Source organism: Punctularia strigosozonata, assembly GCF_000264995.1.
Source record: "Punctularia strigosozonata HHB-11173 SS5 unplaced genomic scaffold PUNSTscaffold_4, whole genome shotgun sequence".
Taxonomy (NCBI): domain Eukaryota; kingdom Fungi; phylum Basidiomycota; class Agaricomycetes; order Corticiales; family Punctulariaceae; genus Punctularia; species Punctularia strigosozonata.
In genome coordinates this window covers 2508697-2524856 of record NW_006767436.1, presented here as the reverse complement: position 1 = coordinate 2524856, position 16160 = coordinate 2508697, and the positions used below count along the sequence as shown (strand labels likewise).

Below are 16160 nucleotides of genomic sequence, written 5' to 3'. Positions count from 1 at the left end.
TGACACAGAACCGAAAACGGTGTGACATGCGTGATGGTCACTGAAGGACCCGATCCATGTGGTATATCTGGATTCTTCCAGCCGCGAATTGATTCGCTCGTTATACTGACTTACCGGTTAAGCCGTCAAGGACTGCATTATCCCCGGTAGGATGTCCATGGTCTTAGGCCCCCAGGAAGTACCTTCTCCGATATCTACGTCTGATTGTCCGCAGCAGCACATATTACTAAGGTATATAAGAGCAGAACAGAATGCCAGGAGCTTCTGCGACCCGGACTCACTACTACGACCTGCAAAATGGCTACAGGGGGTCCGAAATCCGATTGCGATGTGATGATCGTTGGAGGTCAGCATGAGTCGTCTCCAAGCGATTCAATATAATGATGTTTCTCTGTATCTTCCATTTCAGGCGGAACCGCCGCCAGGGTGATTGCAGGGAGACTGGCGACGGCGGACCCCAGCCTGCGGATCCTCGTCCTAGAAGCCGGTCCGCACACAAAGGACCAATTGCTCCATACGCAGCCAGCGCGCCACCTTTTACCAACCAGCACTACTGTCAAGTTTTATGTGGGCAACAAGAGCGAGCATTGGGATGGCCGTCAAGCGGTCGTCTCCTCTGCGGCCTGTCTCGGCCGGTGGTTCAGCATCAATTTCACGATGTATACTCGGGCGAGTGCTTCGGATACGACGATTGGAAGAATCTGTATGGGAATCAGGGGTGGGTTCGCATGACCTAATGCCACTTCTGCGCAAGATAATCCGGATGAGGAAAGGTTCATGGTGCTATCGCTAACCAGGTTTTCCGCTACAGACGGAAACGTATCAAGTTGCGGAAGGCAGGCCCACTCATGGCTACGAAGGTGATTGTGATTAACTCCAGCCAATTCGCGGTTGTATATTGAGCACGTCGCGCCATCAGGTCCTTTGAAGGTTTCGTATGGCGGCCTCTTCACCAACGTCGGAACACAATTTCTCGATGTTGCCTCAGCGTACGACCCGGAACGCTATTCCCTCGAAGATCCCAATTCTCTCCACGCGATCAATGGCTACGGGGTGAGCAACTAGATCAGCGGGAATCTTTCTGTTCAACATCGCTCATGCTGTAGCGCTGCAGCGATGGCAAAAGTGAGATCCTTATACTGCACTTCGTGCAAGTACCGTACTTCAACCACATCCGCCAGATGGATCAGCGAATACAATGGCACTCGTTCGGACGTGCCTCATCACTACCTATATAATCAGTCACACAACAAGAACCTAGCCATCGAAACCGGCTGTCTTGTTCGTCGTGTCCTGTTCGAGTGAGTTCGATTCGTTATTGTAGATTGATCCATGGGTTGAAATAGTGAAAAGCGGCTAACGTGCCGTCGGCGTAAAGTACACATGAGCGACGGAAGGTTGTCAATCCGTCCGAATTGCACGCGCTAGTCGTCTCGTCGTCGTCGCCTCAGGTCGCCGCAGATTCTGGAACGTTCGAGAATCGGCCGCAAGGATGTCCTTGATCGAAGTGGAGCAGATCGTGGATTTGCCAGGAGTGGGACTGACTACCAAGGTTGGTGGTTGAACGTGATTATGCAACTTCATGACGTGACATCCGTAGTCCGTCAAGTTATCTTTGTCCCGTATCTGGCCTCCGACGAAGCTGAGACGCTGGATGGCATAGCTCGAAGCGACCCATCAGAGTGAGCATTCTCGATGTAGCTACTCCACACCAACGGACTCATTGCCAGTTGAATGTAAGAATGGGAATGCCTTATGGGAGAGAGAAGGGAAAGGCTTGATGGCGCATAAGTAAGACCCGTATCGTGGACTGCATGATTATCTTGCTCACTAATCCTGTCCCTAGTGCTCTCGATGTCGGAGGCAAGCTGCGCGCGACTGATGCGGAACTAAATAAATTCGGCCCTTTTTTCAAGAAGCAATGGAATGAGTTCTTTGCCACGGATGAGCACCAGGATAAGCCCGCATATTGGCTCGGTGCGGTCTCAATGTACGTGGTGCCCAACCATACAATGCTTTCACCCTGCTGACCATTTTTCGATGCAGGCTTGTGGGGGACCCGAGTACTTCTCCTCATCGGAAATATTTCTTTGTGGGGTATATGGTCGTGAGTAGTGGCTTTATGATCCAGGATGGTCATATTGACCCCCATGCATAGGAGTATCCCTCGTCCAGGGGACATATCCATATCACATCCAAGGACGATGTCGATTTTCCGCCTAACTTTACTGTAGCAGGCTGGTTAACCTCATCTTCCTATTCAACGCCACGCTGATATCGGTAAGAATAGCCAAGATGAAGCCGAGCTCCTGAACTTTCTATACAAGAGACCTCGCGAGTTTGCAAGGAGAATGCCATTGTATCGCGGAGAATACCTGCCGGGTCATCCGCAACCCGCAGGGTAGCACAGTGGCGGCTTCTGAAACTGGGTCACCAGTTTCGATAGACTCTCCAGATCTGGTGTATGACGAAAAGGATGAGGAAGCCATCCAGAAATACATCCGAGCAGCAGGCATGCCGTCTTTCCACCTCGATAATCATTATCTTTCTGACGTATCTGATAGTCGCAACAGCATGGCATTCGGTACGAATGGGCATGGAATCAGATTACATGATGTTCACTGTGGTAATATAGCTGGGTACGTGCGCGATGAAACCACGCAAAGACGGAGGAGTCGTAGATGCGGACCTCAACGTGTATGAGAGGGAGTGTCTCAAGGTAGCTGGTATGTGCACTGGTCCGTTAACCGACGTGTCCTATCTATATCATGCACTTCTCGTAGATATGTCGATTGCACCCGGCAACGTTGGAGCTGTGAGTGCCCGCTCTTTGGGAAATGGGCGTGAGTGCCAAACTCAATAATCGTTAGAACACGTACTCCACCACTCTAGTTACCGGAGAGAAAGCGGCCGTAATCGTTGCACGATATTTCGGAATCCAGGGTGTCTGAAACAGCGTAGCGTGTACGAAATGGCCAGGTTCCTCGCACGTCTTCCACGCGGTGAGAAAAACGATCTATCAATGTTCATCCAATAGTATTTTGTACAAAATAACAATGTACAACGGCCGAGAGAGTCGCGGGAAAACACTGGGGAAGGGTTAGAGATTCGACTGGGAACACAGAGAGAATGACTGAGATAGAATGACTGAGATACCGCAAGCCGCGGCAATCACTAAATGTGTACAACGATGTACAATCCACTGTAGTTGAGAATAATGCCGGGTATGCGATGAGCTCTACAAGCCGGCGAGAAGCCGGCGATGGATGAGATCCTCGCCGGTCAGCGCCGTGGGCCGACGCTCGTCCAGCCAGAGAGGTCGCCAGCCTCGTCGTCATCGGTTTCATCGGAGAGGACCTGTAGATCATCTCCGTGCAGGCTGGCGTCGGGCGACATGCTCGAGACGAGAGACATGATTTCGTCGTCGGAGGCGGATAGGAAGTCAAAGTCGGACTGCACGTGGGCGGATCGCGGAGAAAGGACGTGCACGTCCACCACCGGGGCGGATGCCGGGAGCGGTGCAACATGTCCGAAGACGGGCGACAGCACCGGAACGGCATGCACATCCGAGAAGGGGGACGTAGGCGCGGGCTGAACATCGGCGTGGTACGCGCCTGACGCCGATATCGCGCTGTTGAATGCCCACGACTCGGGTGAGGATGCACGGGACGATACCGAGCTGATGGTCAGAGAGGAGGCTGCCAGAGATACGGGGGTAGGTGGTCCGCGAGACGGCAACACGGGTGAATTCCTGATCTGCACCATCGGCGGTGACGGCTGTGGCGCACCGTTCGCAGACGACTGGGAGGCGAGGCGGCTTCTTTGCCTCATGGATAAGGTGGATGCCGGTGACGACGGCTCAGAGTGGTCAAAGAGAACATGCGTAGGACTTATAACAGGGTGAGCAATCGTAACGTTCGACTGGAACCCAAGGACACTGCTTCAATGACGGAGATAATGCGCAGGGAGCAAGGAACGCACCTCCTCCAGTCTGGTCGGTTGTCTGCGCCTCAGATTCGAAGATCCGACTTGCTGCCGCCATTCTGATACCTCAGTGTTCACCAAGCGTTCAAGCTCGATGGATAGGGGAGTATTGTCGTCGTCGTCGTCGAAGCCACTGTTGACTGGTCCAGGTCCGTTCCTCGGGGCGTCGTCAGACATCTGGGCTTGCACGGGCGGGGCAAGAGCACGTCGTCGGCCCGCTCTGCGCCTCGCGATGAATTCTTCGGCCCATTGCTCGATTCTTGGGGCGATGTGAGGCTCGTACACGAACTAGGGGGCGCATTGAGTCGTTATCAGCTGTAGGACCGAGCGTGATCTTACCTCCTTGAAGGCAACTGCAACCGCAACGGTCCCGACCACGGCAGCGACGTAGACGGCGGCGCCAGGCATGGATGCAACTGGCGATGGGAGTCGAAGGCCAAGCTCCTACCTCTCGGCGCTCGGGCGACTTATAGCCAGGACAGTAGCGCCCGCAGCCCCGCACCTGATAGACGGCACAAGATATATCCCGTGGCGGTGCGGCTATAGCACCCGGCATTGAAAGGAGCGTTATTGATTAGAATTGTTCGACGGTTCATTGGAGAGACCATGCTATCAAGGATTCTAATGACACTAATAGAAATATGCATAGTGTACGTATGGTGAGGGTGAGATGCCAATGCAGAAGTCCGTACGTGATGAAGAAACAAATGATAGTCCGAACCGTCCAAGTCCAACTGTCCAATCATTGACATGCGGGAAGAGAGTGCATACGTCCACCTGGCGCGGACGTTCACGCGTCAGAGAGAATCTTGTCGATTGACTCATTCAAGAAGTCCTTGCGAGTCGAGAGATCCGCATTGGGGAAGCGGGCCGTCATCGCCTCACGCGCAGTCCTACAACCCTTTGTCAGTAAGCGAACTCCATAGGACGTCGTGATCCACACGCACTTTTTCGTGACAGTCATGAGATCCTGTGTGCTGAGATAATTGCGGAGCGCGGTGAAGAGTTCTTCGTCAGTGGGGTTAGGATTCATGCTCGGTCCGCCGGCGAACGGATTGACTGTCGTCGCCATGGAGAAGGTGGACATCGGCCTTTGGTTCATGCTCATCGTTGGCGCTCCGAGACCCGATTGGGATCCGCCCATCTCGCCGAACTGGCCTACCGCTGGCATCTGAGGAGCACCATACATGCTCCCAGCATACTGCGACATCGCCGGGGCCCCTGGCCCATACATGCTGCCGTACATGCTACCGCCAGTGTGCTGGAAGCCCATCGGTGGCATATGCATCGGATGTCCGCCATAGTCAGAACCAGCAGCAGAGCCGGGGCCGCTAGCGAACGGCATGAACGGAAGCTGCGGCACTCCGCCGTACATTTGCTGGGCGGCTCCGTACTGTGACATGTTGCTGTTGGACCCTTGCTTGCGCAGACGCTCGCTCATATTGGAGACGCCGGTCTTCTGTGCTACGAGGTTCGTGTCGCGGTAATAGTCGCCGGATTGAGAAGACGGATGTAACGGCGATTGCGACCGAGACGCTGGTGGACGCGAACGCGATCGAGAGTTGTAACCCGATTCACCCGAACGGTGCGATACGGTTTCCCAGGTTTCGGCTTCGTACTCTGGAACACAGAGTCAGAGAAAGCATAGTGAGGTTGAATCTTATACACTAACCACTGAACTTCTTGAGAGGGATCATAGACTCGTCATACTTCTCATCGTCATTGAGCACGACTTTCTTGTCCTTGCCCTCGCCAATGACCAGGCGAGTGTTACCCCAACCGAATTCGTCCATGCACCAGAAGGAGTAGACCGGTAGGAAGAAGCTGTAGACCGGATATCTGCGGACGCGTCATGCAATTATGGTGGGTCGAGTAGCAAAACACCTACGAGAGGATATAGACAACCATCCACCCGACGAGCATGAACTCGCGTCTCAATATGAAGACCAGAGCCTGCATTAAAGCATGAGATTGCGATCGGGCTCCATGATATATCATGACGACCGACCTGAAGACCATAGACAGCTGCTATCATGGCTATCGATATGATAGGAAGGGGCGCGGATCCGGTAGCAACGACGACGATGAGATAGATCAACTGCGTAGAGCGGAATCAGCGCGAGCGACGGCATCCAGGGACTAGACTCACGTAGACAACTGTAGCAGGCAAGATCTGCAGATGACAGTGATGAGTCACGCAACGACCTCCCAAAGGGATGCTAACATACCAAAGTACCGAGCAGGTCAAGGAACACGAAGAAACGCATGGAAAAGCAGCAGAATCCGAACAATTCCGGCAGCAGGATCAGTTCGCACAGATTGTGGACGGTCGAGTTGATCCATCGCCGACGTTGAGAAAGCAGCACGCGCCAGGACTCCGGAGCCACAGTGCGAGCGATGGCATCCGGGATGAACTTCGTCTTGAACGTCGGGAAATGCTTCATAAGAAGGGTTGTCAAGAAACGATCCTCGCCGAGCGAGAACAGATTCTTCTTATGCAGCGTATCAACGTTTGGTTCCGAATATTCGTCGATGACGCGATTGGAGATGATGATAGGGCGACCCTTGTCAGCAGTGCGGATGCGGTAGAGGGTAAAACATCCGGGAAGACAGGTAACCGAACCGAACAAACTCTCGAAGGCCTTGCTGAGGTTATGCGAGATGTAGTATTCGTATACCTACCAATGTTGACGTGAGCAGCCTGGCTGACGCCCCTGATGACACAACAGGCTCGTACCTGGATCATGGTCCACCATGAACCCTCCTCGTTCTCCAGACGGGTCTCTCCGCAAATACCAATTATACTCGAGTCGTCGGCTGCTGAGGCTACCAATCGGTTTAAGGACTCCGTCGTGACCGTCTGAATGAAGAGTAAGATGAAGTCCGTAGAACTGAATCACTCGCTTACAGTGTCGGCATCCACGGTAAATATATACTCGTAGAATGCAGGGTCAATCCCTATGACGTTGCGCATTTGATGATAGATCTCCAGCTCCAGCGGTGACATCGGAGAGTCGAAATGCACGCGATTGAGATAGTGCATCAATAGAATTTGACTATCGCGCTTGCCACGATTACCGGGTTTCGATCGCTCGGTAGGTTTCCCGACTTTGACGACTACCATATACCTGATCATATATGTCAGCTACTGCTAAGGCGCGAGTAGCCAATGCTTACGGTACGACATGACCCTCGAATTCATATAGTCCAGAGTAGACCTTCCCGTAGTTGATCGCCTTGGAACCTTCTCCGATGGATTTGAACAGGAGTGGTTCGGGGTCTAGCTTGGGATCGACACCGAGGATGTCCAGAACGATGCGCGGGGTCGTCCGGTCGTTGCCACTACCAATAATGTTGCCATCGCAGATGACGAATAACAGCTTCCTCTTGTCATCGTAGTTCAAGGCAGCCAAGGAATCAATCGTCCGCCGCAATGACTCCTCGCCCTCAGTGTAGCAAGGAATCTGACAAAGAACAAACTTGTCCTGAAGCTCGGGATTTCTCTTTGGGGACAACTGCAGAGCGGCCAAGACTGGAAACCAACGGCGTGAGCATCGCATCACGTGTCTACGCAGTTCGCTCACATTTAACAAGCATGGACGCCATGAGCACGCCGGAGGCTGCTAACAAGAAGTAGTTCTGGACCTGGCATCTGGGACTCTTGCGGAAATCGACTTTGCCGACGTAGAACGCGTTACTGAGGCAATCCATGTTTTTCTGGACGGTGCTCGAATCCTTCGTCTTGAGGACGGCATCCAGTGGTTTCGTGATGTCCTGACCAGCGCGCTCTTTGAACACACCTACGATATCGGAATCTAAGAACTGGTATGTGCTGGAGGCGGAATTGATCGTGACTGTGTTCTCGTAGTCCGTAAGATCAAAAATCTGGTCCTTGTATATCGCCCAGACCCTGAAATAGAGCCGTCAGAGGAAGCAACAAGGTGTTGAAGCTCGCTCACTTAGCAATATCGTCGTCGTTGGCTTCAGCAGCTATCTTTTTCTTTGTGACAACCAATGGACCTTTGCGGAACTGCTTGATTTTGGGAAGGAACCTCGAAGTGTACCAATCCGCATCGTCCAATTTCGTGTTCTGGGCGGACTGTAACGAACCAGAAGTATGCACAGCCTGCGTGATCGTAACGGTGTCGTTCTTCACTGTCAACGTAAGGGTCTGATCGTCGACAAGCCCTGGGCAGGCCAGAGAAAGCGGAACTGGGAAGTATTGCGTCAGGTCCTGTCCCGCAAGCGCGTCGAGCGTGTCTTCGCCATTGCTAGCCTCGCCGCTGATATCACTATGATCGCCGTGGACGAAATCCGAGACGTCGTAGACCCAGCCCTGGATTGAGACCCAGTAATTATTGTCGTCCGTGTGCTCTGCGACCTCGTTGGCAGACCAAGCCTTGTTGAAGTTCGGGCAAAGGAGGCGCCCAAATTCGATAATGTAGAAGATGACGAGAGCGTTGATGAAAAAGATGAGCAGGCAAATCGTGACCTTTTCTCGCCATGCCAGGCGTATGTCCGGACGCTTCATCCTCCCTACAGCGCTGAGCAGGAAGGTCGGTATCCACCACGTGCACCCCCGTACTACCCATAGCCACATCCTGCGCGATCGGCTTGACGGAACAGCCTCTACGGCATTCGGGGCCTGGTTGACGATGAGACCATTACCTTCCTTCGACATGTGGGGTATATCAGGTGGAGTAGCGCCTTCTCCTGCACCCCGATCCTTCTTATCGCCCCATTCGGAGTCCCATGCGCTGCCCTCAGGATCGTCGTAGTGATGTGCACCGGGCGTGATAGGAGTCGATAGTCCGCCTCCGCCGTAGCCACCTTGCATGGAAGGACTATATGAGCCACCGGTCTGATGCTGAGACACGAGATTGTCGGCGCTAGACGCGAACGGATTGTGTACCAAGCTAGGCGCGTTCAGATGAGTGTTCTCGGTGGCATCGTCGGGACCAATGTCATCTTCTTCGGCCCCGTCCATCGACGCAGTGCGATTCTCCTTCTCCGCTGCCCTGACAACATCCTCCACCATCTTCCACGCGGGGTAAGCCAAACAGATCAGACGATGACCAAGGACATAATCTCTGCCCTCATGCCAGCCGTTCGCCTGCGCGCATTGTCGAATGCGCTCTCCCTCGGAGCCACGCATTGTCGGCACATAACGATCGCAAAACGCAGTTTGCTCGAACTCGACGGTATACTCCACTCGACGCCGGGCAACGATGTCAGGAAGAAGAAGAGAGCGAATTTGTGACTTGACGCGGCGCTTGTCAAATGAATTCGGCGATCCTGAATCGTTCGGGCGTATGCAAGACACCGTCCATGAGCGTGTGTTATCCAGGATGCGGAGGAGCTCGGAGATGTTGTAGTTCAATTGGGTGGTAACGGGGTAAACCTTGGTGGGATCAAGGATAGAGTGGTCATCGGCCAGTAATTGGCCTTCACGAGAGCGGAGGGGGGTGGGTTGACGAAGAGGGCGGGAAGAGACCTGAGCCTGAACGATGATGCTCTCATCTTTATAGTGCTTCTCCGCGGCCATACTCGGCCCGGAAAAGAGCTTGACGATGAAGCCTTCGGACGAGGTCCTGAGCAGGGACACAAACGCGGGATCGAGGATATCCGTGTCCTTCTCGATGAACCCGGACACATCGTAAGAACAGCCGCCGGCGTAATGATTGATGCCGAACAGGTTTCTTTCCGATGCGCCGGCCATGCTCGGACTCGCCACGAACGACGCGTGGACGCCGAACTGTGACACGAGCGTCTGCATCATCTCCTCGTCCTTCTTATCACCACTTTTTCCGGACCTGAAGGACGACGATGCCTTGTTCATGACACCCAGCACGCCGGCCGGTTTTTTTACCACCTTTTCGCTGAGTTGAATGCCACGCAATAGCTCGACGCATGCGCCGTTGTCCATCGTCTTCACGTCGGGGAGCGTCACACCGTCGCCCGTGATCAGCCCATTGTAACCAACCGAGTCATCGAACGTCTGCCGAAGCACGTACGAGTGCAGCAGTTCATCCTGGAAGTTGATGCAGAATTCGTCGAAGCCGTTCTGCCCATAGGCAGAGATGAGTGGAGCAGCTCCCGTAAGGGCCATGGAGTTGGTGCCGGTCGGAGCGCGACTCTGGAAACCAGGCTGATCCAAGAGGACGAGCTGGGCGGACGGCGGCAGATCTTGAGGACCAGGAGCGATGCGGTGATTGGCAGTCTCCACGACGAATGCAAAGAGGATAGCATAAAGGTCGCGGACAAGTGAGTCCCGCTGTGCCGCGCTCTGCTCAGCGTTGAGCAAGACTGTATATAGCTCCTTGCGAACGTAACTAGTCTTGTTGGTGAGGATCTGCGCAAGCTCTTCGGAAGGGACGCCGAGCAAGAGCGCAACCTGTTCAAGGATAGGGGTGTTGACGACGTAGGCTGAGACATCGCGGGCGTCACCATCCGCGAACTCGATGTTCCCGAGGAGAAGGATGGCGACAAGGACAGTGAAGATAGCGGAGATGTGCTTTGGCTTGAAGCCAAGTGTCTTCATCGACGCACGGAGCTCATCCATCGCGACGGAATCGTCGCTGAAGGGGCCACCCGGCAAACGGTAGCATCCCGAGGACGCAAGGAGGGCGTAATCGGACGGATCTTCTAGATTGAAGTGATCGCGTTCTTCAGCAGTGGCCCCTGCAAGAAACTGGTAGAAGACATGGTACGTCCGCTCCTCGTGCGTCAAGCGGTTTAGGCGCGACTTGTCGAGGCCGTATGTCAGCACCTTGGCTGAGCCAATGCGGCCGCGCTCGTTGAAGTGGAGCTCCAAGTAGCGGCCATGGCGGGACGCGTTGGGGTTAATGAGTGTCTTCGCGTTACCGAACGAGTCGAGGAGCGTCGTAAGGGCCTTCACCTGTTCGGCGAGCTTGATTTCGCGCTTAGAATGGGCGGACATGCGGAGGATCTGCTCAACGACCAGCCGAGAGCTTGACGATTTTCCAGAACCAGTGATACCTCTGGAAATTTGAGACTCAGCAACAATCACAACGGAATGCAGTAACGTGTCGCACCTGAATACCACCGACTGCGACTCGTTTCTTCTCCTCATCAGCAGATATATACGTGCCGCCAGTTCATACATATGAGGCTGAACCGACGGCGTGCCCGGCAGCTGCAAATTGGTGTCCTTGTAGCAGCGTTCTTCATACTCGCGGGCGCTGACGTCGTTCGTGTTGGCGAGCGCCTTGTAGGGGTTGACAACGACGTAATTAGAGGTCGATATTCTACTGTAGGGCTGGTCGGACCGGAATCGGGCTTGAAGGACGGTAAGTATTGAGTCGTCAGTGGGGTAGACGGTCGCGGAGGCAGATGTCGATACGAGGTCGGTAAGTTCGCCGCTACGCACGGCCGGCGACGTTGTCAACGATGAAGCCATGTCTTGGCTAGCGGCTCACACAAGGAGGGGAGCTAAGGGAGAGGGCGGGCAGCGTCGCCGCCAACGAAGAGGGCGGTGAGCAAGGCAGTGGTTGCCAATGGGTGAATGTGAATGTGAATGTGGCGGAGCCCAGCCCCGAGTTGTGCGTCAGCCACGCCCACGCGAAGGCCGCTACTTTCGTCTTGCCGCCCGGGGATTCTCGTCCGTCTCACAAAAATTGCTCAAGCACCGACCACATTTGTCCAGCAATAAAATCCATTACACTCTACAAAACGCTACTGAAGGGAACATTTGCGGCATCAAGCCAGTGAATACAGATCGCGGCCTCCTCGTTCATGCCTCCTCGCCTGACGATGCTGCGGCTTCGGAGATGACGTCTAAACGCAGCGGTGAGAACAAGACTCACACGGCCACGAGAATGGCTGGCGCATACCTGACGTTCCATTGGTCTTTGCATGAATCGCCTCCTCCCGAGATAGTGCATCTGCCCATCCCTCCTCAAAGATATCCTCGTTCTCGGCCGGCGACGCGATGCTCGCGGCTATCTTTGAACGATTCTTGGATTTGAGCTCGGATTTCCATGCGTCTGTCGCCGCTGCAGCTTGACTATAACGGCATGAGATACATTCATACGCAGAGACGTATCACTAACCTGGGGGCATATGTCCGGGCAAATAACGCAGCCTCGGGTTGCCGGCCGGTTTTTATAAGGAGCTCCGTGCATGCTTTCGCATCGCCCAATTGGAATAGAGTCGCAAACGCAAGGTTATTCTCGCCCTTTTCCTCTGCCTTCTTGGCTAGCTTTGTCAAACCTGCGCGATCGCCGATTGAAAGGTACAGCAGCATGAGCGCGCCTAGGTCATTCGCTTTCTCGAAGCACTCTTTTGCGAGATCAAATCGCCAGATTGTCAAGGCGCGGTCTCCGAGCTGCTTCCACTTGAGTTCAGCTTCTTGTTCGGGGACTGTACGCGTGATCGCGATCGCGGAATCCAGATCGTCAAGCTGTAGTGAAAGATCAAACTTGTGGTCTGGGTCGGTCGTAACCTCAAGAGCAAGCTGTTTGTGACCTACAAGCTCTGGTTTAGTGACCATGTGCGAGACGGAAAAAGCGCTCTCGCACCTCTGCTTTCAAGAAAACGCGCAACGCGATTGCGCTGCTCCTTCGGAATCTGGGGCAATATCTCGGCAGCAGCATCCATATCGCCTCGAAGGACTGCTGTCTGGTACTCGACCAGGCTAAGAGACAGCATGAAGCCGTAGACGTTCATGTTCTTGTCCGCTACATAGACTCGGTTGTGAGCAGGGATGTATCCGAGCAGATACATAGGGCTGGATGAACTTGATGAGGAACGATCGACCGGAAATAAGTCGTGAACTCACGCATCGAATTGTGTTATACTGTCCGATTCCGTCCCAACGACGTAGTTGAGTCGGTTTCCTCCTGTTGTGTAAATGAAGCAATCTCCGATCCATTTTGCTGTCTTGACACTATCAAGTTCATTCAGGATGAGCGGCTCTATCCTCCTGGAAAAAATACTTGCCTCTCGGAAATCTCTGCCACGACATCGAATGCCTCTTCTACACCCTCGTCGCCGACGTCCGCTCCTCCGGAGACAGCATTATCATATGCTTCCCTGTCAAAGCGCAGAACGAAAAAGCCATCTTCCGTCGTAATCGTCACCAAAGTTCCGCTCGTGCTCCAATACACTCCCCGTGCATCGACGTCGATCCGCCTTACTACCTCTCCGCTCTCCCAATCCCAAAACATCACGAAACCCGGGCCGCGTGCCGCCAGCAAGGGTCCGCCATATATGCCCTCAATACTCCAGCTACCGGCACCTTTCATCCCGGCACCCGCACGTTCCTTGAAGTTTTTGTACATCCGGATCTTGGTTTTCCCCTCGAGAACCGCGTACGTATTGCTATCCCCCGCCCATGCGAATCCGCTGCCGGTGCCAAACGATTTATTCCGCCAAGCGAGTGCCGTGTACACTATGTACTCGCCATCGCCAACAACAGCGACGAAGCGACCGTTGGGGGAATGCAGGATCTGGGCAGCGAACAGCTCCGTTGATCCCAGTTCTTTGGCCGATATAGGCACGCGAGAACCCTCTGGAGCGGCGTCCTCTGACAAAGTAGCGAGATTGGCCAAGAGGACTTCCTGGTTGCGGGTATAGATCAGCTTTCCCGATGGGTCCATGCTGTAGGTCGGCTCGTCCCTGCCGAGCTGCGGGTCGTCAGTATATGATATGGAGAATGAAGAACACGCGTACCTTGATGACCACTACACCCTCGTCAAAGCCTACCGCCACCTCGTTCGCATCCTTGCGCAATGCGACGCACCACGCCCGCTCCAAGCCATAGCTGAGTGTGTTCTCCAATCTGTATGTGCCGCTGTTCCATATTTTAACTGTGCCATCTTCGCTCCCGCTAACGATGATCGGTAAATTGGGATGGAACACCGCAAAGGACACGTTGTGCGTGTGACTGGCCATGGTCTGTACGCAGCTCTTGGACAAATAGTCCCAGATTTTGATGGTTTTGTCATCACCCGTGGTGACGAGGTAAGGCTTGTCAGCGCCAGGATAGAACTCCACGAAGTTGGTGCCCTTCTCGTGCGCCTCCATAGTAAAGTTGGCGTGAGGAGAGCCGAGAGACCACATCTTCACAGTGCGGTCTAAACAAGAGGAGGCAAATGTGTTCCCGTCCTTCGGATTGACGGCGATGTTCATGATATAGTGAGTGTGGCCTTCGTAGACCTGTAGGAGTTTAGAGGCGAAAACATATTATTTGTGTCCAGAAGGAGCACACCTGCACGCATTTCCAGTTCTTTTCCCAGTCCCAGGCTTTGATCGTCATGTCATCGCTACCAGTGAGCACAATGCTCGCGGTCGGATGCACGGTCAAGCATCGGATGTAATCTGGGTGGGCTTCGAAGGCGTGAACCTTCTCGTGCGTGTTGTAGTTGAAGACACGCAGCTGAAAGTCGTCCGAGCCGGCCACAAACCAGTTTTTGCGCGCGATGAAACGAACACATCGTACTGGCACCTCGGAAACCTCGAAGGTCTTGAGGAGGGCACCCGTCTCGCGGTTGTAGATGTTGACGGTACCATTGTACAGCCCGGTGAGCAGCCACGGCTCGGTAGGATGGAAGTCAACTCCTTTGACGCGATCCGAGCGCGAAAACAATTTTCGCTAACTCCTCGTCAGAGGCTCGAATTATCTCCGATAACGCTGATGTGCACCTTTACGTCCAGCAACATGGCAGCGTCAAGCGATGGGGCGTTCCGTCGTTAGGCGTGGCGTAGACGTATGGCGAGCTTTTATATTCAGATGTATTCCAGACTGCGCGGATGGTACCACGTTGATTGTCTAGAGGCGCGCCCGAGGACCACGTCGGATGAGGCGTTGTATATGCGAGCGTCAGGCGGTGTAGAGAGCCCACGTCTATGGTAGGGCCACTGATAAAGGCACGTGAGCATTGAATTCTGGGGCACCCTGAACATAACAGTGAACCCCGACCTTCCTCGTTGCCAATCCCTTTGTCCGAGGCTGCGAGTTCACCAACATGTCAAAACGCAGAGTGCAATATTTCTACGATCGTACGTTGTATGGCCTCTCTTTTATGTCTCTGAGCTGAACTACGATCAGCCGATGTTGGCTCCTACGCGTACACTTTTTGGCCCTTTCATCATCCGATGAAACCGCACAGGTAATCAATGGTCATGCACCGTCTTTGCCTTCAAATGTACTCACTGGGGAGGTCAGAATACGAATGGCCCACGAGCTTATAACAGCGTACGACATGCTGCCCAAGATGCACGTTGTCGTGTGTACATCGCTCACTTCTTCGTCGCTGACGTTCACTTAAACCCCCACTTGAAGAAACCACCTCGAAGCACCCCAGAGCAAATGACTAAATTTCATACCGACGAATACGTTCACTTTCTTAGCAGGGTTACACCTGAAACGGCGTCAAGTCTTAGCTACGGTGGTACTCGTTGTACGTGCCCAACCGGTCCGTCGGCATAGCCCCTCCCTCATGTCTGGCAGTCCTTGTAGGAGAAGACAACCCTGCATTTGAAGGCATCTTCGAATTCTGCTCTATATCTGCCGGTGGTTCACTCGGTAACTACCCTCGTATCGTACCGTCCGTTTTCTCACCGCCTGTGCCACAGCCGCCGCCGACACGCTGACCTCCAACGCTGCCGACATCGCTATCAACTGGGCCGGTGGCCTCCATCATGCCAAAAAACGTGAAGCCTCCGGTTTCTGTTACATCAATGATATCGTTCTCGCGATTCTCGATTTGCTTCGCGTATACCCTCGCGTCCTTTACATCGACATCGACTGCCATCACGGCGATGGCGTGGAGGAGGCGTTCTACACAACGGACCGCGTCATGACTTGCAGCTTCCATAAATACGGCGAATACTTCCCCGGCACAGGCACACAGGCAGACAGGGGACGTGGCAAAGGCTTCGGATACGCTGTTAACATACCTCTCAAGGATGGCCTCACGGACGAGTCGTTCCAACGCATCTTTGAGCCAATCATCACCAAAATTCTCGAAGTATACCGCCCTGGCGCCGTTGTCCTACAGTGCGGAGCCGACTCCCTTTCCGGAGACAGGCTTGGCTGTTTCAACCTCTCCATGCAAGGTCACGCCAACTGCGTGCAATTCATGCGCAAGCAAAACATTCCCCTCATCCTCCTTGGCGGTGGCGGCTACACGGTCAAGAACGTGGCACGCGCA

The 16160-nt window shown here is 54.0% G+C and overlaps 5 protein-coding genes across 5 annotated transcripts in view; 2 read left to right on the top strand and 3 right to left on the bottom strand.

The window, feature by feature from the left end:
- Positions 1-297: 297 nt before the first annotated feature.
- On the top strand, positions 298-2275 carry PUNSTDRAFT_142940 (uncharacterized protein; the record flags this gene model as incomplete). Its single annotated transcript, XM_007382546.1, has 9 exons — positions 298-346; positions 410-703; positions 798-860; positions 920-1053; positions 1115-1125; positions 1182-1301; positions 1847-1990; positions 2047-2107; positions 2159-2275. 9 exons carry the CDS (start codon positions 298-300, stop codon positions 2273-2275), a joined length of 993 nt encoding a protein of 330 aa, XP_007382608.1.
- A 733-nt stretch (positions 2276-3008) lies between these two features.
- PUNSTDRAFT_119880 (uncharacterized protein) lies at positions 3009-4466 on the bottom strand. Its single transcript, XM_007382545.1, has 3 exons — positions 4324-4466; positions 3982-4272; positions 3009-3921 (listed from the first exon to the last, which is right to left on the bottom strand). The coding sequence occupies exons 1-3, from the start codon at positions 4390-4392 to the stop codon at positions 3283-3285; spliced, it is 999 nt and encodes a 332-aa protein (XP_007382607.1). The 5' UTR covers positions 4393-4466; the 3' UTR covers positions 3009-3282.
- A 91-nt stretch (positions 4467-4557) lies between these two features.
- PUNSTDRAFT_101108 (chitin synthase) lies at positions 4558-11404 on the bottom strand (the record flags this gene model as incomplete). The annotated part of the gene is made up of 13 exons (XM_007382544.1): positions 4558-4877; positions 4932-5604; positions 5657-5823; positions 5873-5937; positions 5993-6082; positions 6134-6157; positions 6213-6662; positions 6722-6844; positions 6893-7112; positions 7162-7516; positions 7569-7894; positions 7944-10985; positions 11040-11404. 13 exons carry the CDS (start codon positions 11402-11404, stop codon positions 4775-4777), a joined length of 6003 nt encoding a protein of 2000 aa, XP_007382606.1. The 3' UTR covers positions 4558-4774.
- Positions 11405-11650: 246 nt separating this feature from the next.
- Positions 11651-14811, bottom strand: PUNSTDRAFT_101105 (coatomer beta' subunit). Its single transcript, XM_007382543.1, has 9 exons — positions 14650-14811; positions 14216-14599; positions 13678-14163; positions 12946-13631; positions 12785-12892; positions 12525-12733; positions 12057-12471; positions 11838-12010; positions 11651-11781 (listed from the first exon to the last, which is right to left on the bottom strand). Exons 1-9 carry the CDS (start codon positions 14665-14667, stop codon positions 11738-11740), a joined length of 2523 nt encoding a protein of 840 aa, XP_007382605.1. The 5' UTR covers positions 14668-14811; the 3' UTR covers positions 11651-11737.
- A 161-nt stretch (positions 14812-14972) lies between these two features.
- Positions 14973-16160, top strand: part of PUNSTDRAFT_125629 (Arginase/deacetylase) — a gene marked incomplete at its 5' end in the record, with an annotated part of 3280 nt that continues 2092 nt past the window's right edge. The window contains 5 exons of the mRNA XM_007382542.1: positions 14973-15006; positions 15056-15116; positions 15173-15233; positions 15290-15407; positions 15583-16006. Coding sequence (XP_007382604.1) covers positions 14973-15006; positions 15056-15116; positions 15173-15233; positions 15290-15407; positions 15583-16006 — 698 coding nt within the window. The remainder of the gene's footprint in view (positions 15007-15055; positions 15117-15172; positions 15234-15289; positions 15408-15582; positions 16007-16160) is intronic.